Source organism: Condylura cristata, unplaced genomic scaffold (assembly GCF_000260355.1).
Source record: "Condylura cristata isolate star-nosed mole 26May11 unplaced genomic scaffold, ConCri1.0 scaffold00008, whole genome shotgun sequence".
Taxonomy (NCBI): Eukaryota; Metazoa; Chordata; class Mammalia; order Eulipotyphla; family Talpidae; genus Condylura; species Condylura cristata.
Window position 1 is genome coordinate 59,502,135 of NW_004567109.1, and position 7,057 is coordinate 59,509,191.

General features: G+C 42.8%; 1 protein-coding gene across 1 annotated transcript in view; it reads left to right on the forward strand.

The window, feature by feature from the left end:
- The first annotated feature begins 1,672 nt into the window (after positions 1-1,672).
- Positions 1,673-7,057, forward strand: part of BNIP1 (BCL2/adenovirus E1B 19kDa interacting protein 1) — a 14,555-nt gene continuing 9,170 nt past the window's right edge. Inside the window, exons 1-3 of the mRNA XM_004679227.2 lie at positions 1,673-1,853; positions 3,679-3,771; positions 6,834-6,925. Coding sequence (XP_004679284.1) covers positions 1,770-1,853; positions 3,679-3,771; positions 6,834-6,925 — 269 coding nt within the window. The 5' untranslated portion in view covers positions 1,673-1,769. The remainder of the gene's footprint in view (positions 1,854-3,678; positions 3,772-6,833; positions 6,926-7,057) is intronic.

The window sequence follows — 7,057 nt, forward strand, 5'->3', positions numbered from 1 at the left end:
AAGAAGAGACCTAAAATTCAAAATATATCACATAATCCATTATGAGGTCAAATAATGGTAGCCACTTGTCTTTACAGGAGCAGCCTCCCAACAGGCCTTTCACCCCGCTGGCTTTCCCTCTTCCTTCATTCCACCTCCATTTATATATACACCTAGCTCTTTTCCAGCTGCCCCCTACTCAGGAAGTCCAATCACTGGCCTGCTGGGAGTAGTGATCCAAGGTGGTTATGGGCTGCATCGTGATGTTTCTTTCCCTTTTCCAGTCAGTAACACTAGTAAGTCCATTTACCTCTGAGCAAGACACTAGTCTTGCCTGGTTTCTCACCTCTAAAAGACAAATAATTCTACCTCATGGAACTGTGGTGGGAGTTAAGTTAGATGATGTACATGAGTCACTTGGTACAAAGTGGTGGCACATTAGAAATGGTCCCAAATGTCAATAATAGAAAAATAGTAGCTAATGAACACTGAGTTCTGACCACATGCCACATTACTATATGTTCTAATTTAATCCCCACCCAGCCCTATGTTTACTACCAGTTAGCCTCTGAGGCACAGAGATATGAAGAGCATTACCAAGCAGGGTTCAAACCAGGGTTGACTCCCAGTCACAGTATGTGGCCTCTATCTTAGATGCAGCACGGTTGATGAGCTTAAAGGTGTGTGAATTGTTCTGGAACATAGAGGGAAAAGAGCACAGTCCCACTTATACAGTACTACCCGGGGGGCCATACTTGGTGCCTGAGGGCAGATGTGCCTTTCAGTTAAGGCTCTGTGCTTTCAATTTGGTTAATTGGGGCAGGCGTGTTGGTTTTGATTTTGGTTTTGATCTACTCCTAGTCAATCTCCTGATCTTTACAGCGGGGACATTACTTCACACTTGCTTGCTCAAGTGAACCCAACAAAATGGGGTGAAGAACTAGGGAAAAGCATTCTAAGCTAAGATTGAAAAAGAGGTTGAGGAATTCAGAAAGGGGACAGGTTTGGTGGGGTGGCTGAAGACTAAGAAACTTGAAGTATTTAATAAATATAAGATGAAGCGCTACCACTTGTTGAGGGTCTGCTCTTACATTATTTCCATGAAAAACTACACGAGGTCATCAAAACTACCCCAGCAAGTAGATCCAATTGTATACAAAAGGGAACCACCAGCCAGAAGCCATAGATGAGTAGGGACGATGCTAGGTGGGATGATGTAAGCTGGGGGTGGGGGGTGGGGTGGGTGTGTGTGTGTGACTTGACCTATGTGCTTTTAAGATCTCCAACTGTCCTGGAGGACAGAGGGGGTCTACCCACAAGCCCGGATTCCTCATATTTAAACAAAGTAATAATAAAAACACATCATTTTTCTTTTATTCTACAATTCATACTCATTGTAGAAAATGTAAAACGTACAAAAAATTTTAAAGAAATATATAGATCGTGAATTTCACTTTCCAAGACATCCCAATCAAGACTTTCCAAAAGGTGTTTCCTCTCTATCCAAAACATTAAAACAACTAACAGTAGGAAAAAGGAGGAGGCCACTGTTAAACCTTCCTACATACTTTCTCCTCTTGCTCTCCGCGCGGTTACCACCAGGTCAGCAGGCAGGGCTGACTTTGCCCACGTGTCAAGCAAAGTCCTTATTACCGGGCGTCACCGTCCCCGCCCGCCGCAGTCTGGCCTCTAGGGGGCGCTGCTGCGAAATCTCGAGCGAAAAAAAACGGGAAACGCGAAAACGCGCTAAAGTTTGGCCACCGCCGCTGCCCGTAGCTGGCGTTCTCAACATGGCGGCTCCCCAAGATGTCCACGTCCGTATCTGTAACCAAGAAATTGTCAAATTTGACCTGGAGGTGAAGGCGCTTATCCAGGTACTAGTTCCGGGACTCCTGCTGGACTCTAACAGCCCTAAACCCAAGCCCCACTGGCTGGGAACTCGGCGGGCTCCCAGCCTTTTCCCCACTTGGTGCCAAGTCTGAGAGGTCGTTGGTTCTGCCCCATGGCTGATTTCCCCCTTGCTTACGCCCCATTTAGTCATGTCCTTTGACCCTCTGTCCGAGTGTCCTTGCTCATCCTCTTCCGGGCGTCCTCGCCCCCCGCCCTACTCAGGCTTCCCTCTGTGGCCCCACTTGGTCCTTCCAGACCACCTAACAACACACCTGTCACCTGCTTGCCCCACCTTCTGCCACCGCCCTGACCAACACAGCGGGGCGCCCCCGAGAACACAAGACCCCCCCCCGCCGCTCCCCCGCTGCGAGAGCCCCCTGGCACACAAAAACCCCAGAAAAAGGGGCAACAAGGGAAAAGAAACGAAATTGGAAAATGGGTGGGAATCCGGAAAGGAAAAAAAAAAAAGTAATCTGCCAAGGCTTGGATTTGCCGCTACCCAGACAGGCAAAGTCAATCTACAAAAGGGACGAGAGAGTCACTACATTTAACAGATGGGGTAATTGATGCCTTTGCTTAAGCCATTTATGGGTAGAACACTGTAAGGCAAAAATCTGTTGGCATAGGCAAGAGTTAGGAATGAGGAAATGGTTCCTTGAGTTTAACAAAAAAGAAACCAAGAGTCTTAAACCTTGGTTTTAAGCAAACAGTTTCTATTTCCAACAAGTGTTACTAAACATTGCAACTAACTGTGGCTAAAGGAAAGGAAAATAGGGCTGCCCACGGAAATCAGATGCATATTAAACTCAATTAGTGATTTATCATATAGTGCTAGGAAATGTGACTTACTGTGTAAGCCAGAGAACAAGTGAGGAAATTTGATGCAAACATTTATAATTGAACTTTGTCTCATGTGTAAATGCAAAATTTTTGCGCCAGTATTAAAATTCTAAATATAGGAATCATCAAATGAAATTGCCTTTTTGCATAACTTAATTTATGTGTAATAGTCATTATAATACTCTTAATATCGCTAATATATTGTGAATTACATAATAAATTTGCTTAATCCCCCTTTTAAGCTCTTTAACATTTGGGTTCTTGTGCTTGCTAGTGAGAAAGATTGTGTTTCAGCTCCTATTCTAAACACTCTGCATATATACATGTTCTATTTGTAAGGTCATGTCTTAATGCAGCAACTGAGGCACAGAGAACTGAAGATTTCTTTTAAAAAAAACCTTGCTGCAGTCAGGTTTTGAATCCATACAGTCTGGTTCTTGACTCTGCCTTAATACCTTGACTGGTAATTCTGAATGACTTGAAGCAAATTCTCAGTCTACCTTTGAACATATCTATGAACATTGTGATTTATATCAGATGGTTTGTAAAATCAGATGGAAGAAGTTCATCCTGAAGAAGTTTATCTTGTTATATGAAACTAGTAGTTTAACACTCAGATTTTCAATTTGGGAAGATCTGAAATTATAGTCTGACTTTTGGATGTCATATACTTTTCACCTTTCATGTTGGCCAGGTGGTATTTTGTTAAGTGTTTGAAACTAATAGATCAAGACAGAATTGTGCTTTCTCCATGCTTTTCCTTTACTTGCTTAAAAATCTAAAGCAGAATGGGAAAAATGCAAATGGTAATGCTCTTGTTTGTGTTGTAGAAATATCAGGATGAATCACAGTCAATAGGCCACCCTTCATTGTGTCTAAGGCCTAAGGTGTAAGCTGTCACTGTACAGATAGTGTCATTTAATTTCATTGCCTTGAAAAAGACTCTCTCATCTCTTCATTGTCTTCTAGGATATTCGAGATTGTTCAGGACCATTAAGTGCACTGACTGAACTGAATACTAAAGTGAAAGAGAAATTTCAACAATTGCGCCACCGGATACAGGTAAGTGGGCCCCAGCCTGAGATGCTAAGAATGGATAACAATAAAGGGGCTGGGTGGTGTGACTTACCTCCACCTGAGAGCTGTCTAGGAGCTTCAGTAAATGTTGAGACAGTGAAGGTACTTTACTCACTAACCATCCAGGTGAAAATGAGGAAGTTGGGAACGCAGAGCACTGCCGGTTCTGTTCATGAGTGTATGGCAACTACAGCACTGCGCTTGGAACTTTTCAACTTGAAAACGCTGAGGTCGCTTGAACTACTTCCTTTCTCTGCCACTCTCTTCATCCAATCTCTGTTTCCCTAACCTATCCTGCCTCTTGGTTTTTTTTTTCATGCTGTCACTGAACAGCCTCTTCCTTTCTGTTTCTGTAGTTACCAGACAATCATAGGCACATTCAACACCTCTAAACTCAACTGTGCTTTCTGTGAAGTCTCAAAAATCAGTAAAGTGAGAAGTATCAGTTTGAATAAATTAGGTGTTTCTGCTGCTATGCCCTCGGTGAGGATAAGATGCGTGTATTATCTGCCGGGCCTGGATGGGTTTTGGCACCAGCATTTAGGTTTGTGTGTTTCATGTGACATGGCTAGCTCCATTGATGAGTTTACAGAAAAAGATAGTCTATTCCAAAGCTGATAGAAAAACTGGATTTTCAAGGGTGCTTTTGAAAATAAGCTGTCCTTGCCATAGGAGCTCACTGCAGAATTTCAGCAGTATCATTGGCACAGCTGATCTCTTTCCGCCTTCATTTCTAGCATTGATTTAACCTATTAAAAATTGTTTTAAAAAAATTGTTTTGAAAGGCTGTTATTTTCACATATGTGATAATATTGGCATACTTTGAGAAATAGGCTATGCTTCTAATTTGTTCTCTGTACCCCTCCTCCAAAAAGGTAACCACTTTTACTTGTTCTTAATGTATCTTTCTATAATTTCTCTACCCAGATGCTAAAAAAGTCAAATATATTTATTTCTTTCTCATTTCTCATCTAAAAGGTCACATATTAAAACACTGATTTTTCAAACTTAACAAGATTGATTGTAAATCTTCCTATATCAGAATTAGCTTCCTCATTCTTTATTAATCATATTTTTAGCCAGAAATGTCTATCGCTGGGTGATTATTTGGACTGCAGCAATAAGACTTTTGTTTTGCTTTTTAAAGCTAGTTTTTTTCTGCAAAAGGTCATACTTCAACTCTCCGATCAAACCTACCACTTTATCTCCTTGTTTTTTCTGTTTAAAGAACATGCTCACCTAGTGTTTTATTTTCTCATTAAGTCAAATAATCTCGTTTGCGTGTTTACATATGCATTATTTTCCTATCCCTAGTAATATTTGCATATTTGTAGTTTCACCCTTACCTCTCATCCTCAGCTCCCCAGTGCCAGAAGAAATAACAGAAGAACTTAGTGAGACACTAAGCACATGGGCAGTGAATGAATAGCCCCCCCCCCCCCAGTTCTAATCTGTATTTCTTAAACATTTATATCTGAAAAAATACATGCAAGATTCCTATTTGTTTGAAGTTTTTAGACATTCCTATATGAATGTCTTCTTTGTATATTTGCAGCAAGATTGTGTGATACTAGGATGACCTCATAGTCTCAAAATACAGTGTTCTGAGAATAGTAAATGTTGAATTTAGCTGTTTGTCGGTATTTGTGTCTTTTATGTGTGGTTCTCAAGCTGGAATTTGAGAGCAACTTTGCCCCTGTTTTCTTCCAAAACTTCCATGAAATCTTTCAGGAAAAAATTACACTTTCTGTCTTGCTGCCTCTCTTCCGCTCCTCCTTTCTTCCCATGTATTCATTCAGGCTTTCACTCAGTGATTTGCAGCCTGATATGTGGCAGGCCCCAGGGAGACATGATAAGAACACAGGACGCATCCTTACCTTCAGCAAGTTTCCATTCTAACAGCGAATCTGGATTTTTTTTTTTTTTAAAGATTTATTTATTTATTCATACAGAACTGGGGTACAGGCCAGAGGCTCAGGGGCGGTGAGAGGCTTCACCAGAGACAGAGCGGGGAGCAGAACAGGCAGATGGACGAAGTACACTGCTGAGGGGAGCAGCGGGCGGGTCAGGAGAGGTCTGGCTCGCCATGTGGTCTCCTCCGGGGCAGGCGGCAGGCGGGAATCGAACTCATGCGGAAGTGGCCTCAGATTCTCAGTGCTGTGCTTTAACCCGCTGCGCCACCAGGGAGGGCCAGCGAATCTGGATTTTAAACAAATAATTATGCAGATAATAACTGTTTATGCAGCTAAAACGTTTCCAGTTCACATTCTTTTTCTCTTTATCTCACACTGAGCAAGGGTTCAAATTCGTTCTCCCACATAAATTCTCAGGGGAAGTATATTTTATCCCTCTAGCCAGAGCCCACAGCAGAGCCCACAGCAGAGCCCATAGAAGGACAAGCTTCTATGTTGTTCTGTACTGGCTAATGACACTCCTAGTTTACCTGTCCACTGAAGGTGCTTCCCATGGTGGGTCCTGGATTTGTGGTGTTCTCAATTCCAATTTCCAACCTCAGATAGCTCAAGGTTGCGTTTTCCTGCCCGTGCATGGACTTTAAAACCCTACAGCCAGGCTCTCCCTGGTGGTGCAGTGGATTAAAGCACAGCATTAAGAAGATAAAGCCACTTCAGCATGAGTTCAATCCCTACCCCAGAGGTGACCCACATGATGTGGCAGACCTCTCCTGACCCACCTGCTGCTCCGCTCAGCAGTGTACCTCGTTAGTAGGCCTTTTCTGCCTCCCATTCTGTCTCTGGTGAATCCTCTTACCACCCCTGCATCTCTGGCCTGTACCCCAGTTCTGTATGCATAAATAAATAAACCTGCAGCTTTTTGTTCCCATCTATAGTGAACTAGGTGCAGAGTGATGAGGATTATCTTTGGTTTCAAACTCAGCTGTATATTTGAATGGTTGTTCGTTACCTGTCTTTCCCAGGAGGTCTTCGAATACTGCTCTAGGACCTTATAAACATAGAAGTGCTGTTCAAAGTTTTATCTCGGCTTTAAAAATTATTTTAATATATGCTTATTTCCCCCCCCCCCCAAAGGAGCTTGAACAGTTTGCAAAAGAGCAAGACAAAGAGTCGGAGAAGCAAGTTTTGCTCCAGGAAGTGGAGAATCACAAAAAGCAGATGCTCAGGTAGGCGGGGCCTGGTCTTACAACAGCCTCTGCTGGCTCTCTCTCTTCCTGGGAGACCTTCCCTGGGTTAGTTTAACAAGCCAGCTACAGTGGTCCCATTGTCTCATTCATGCACAGGCTGAAGGTTGGCTC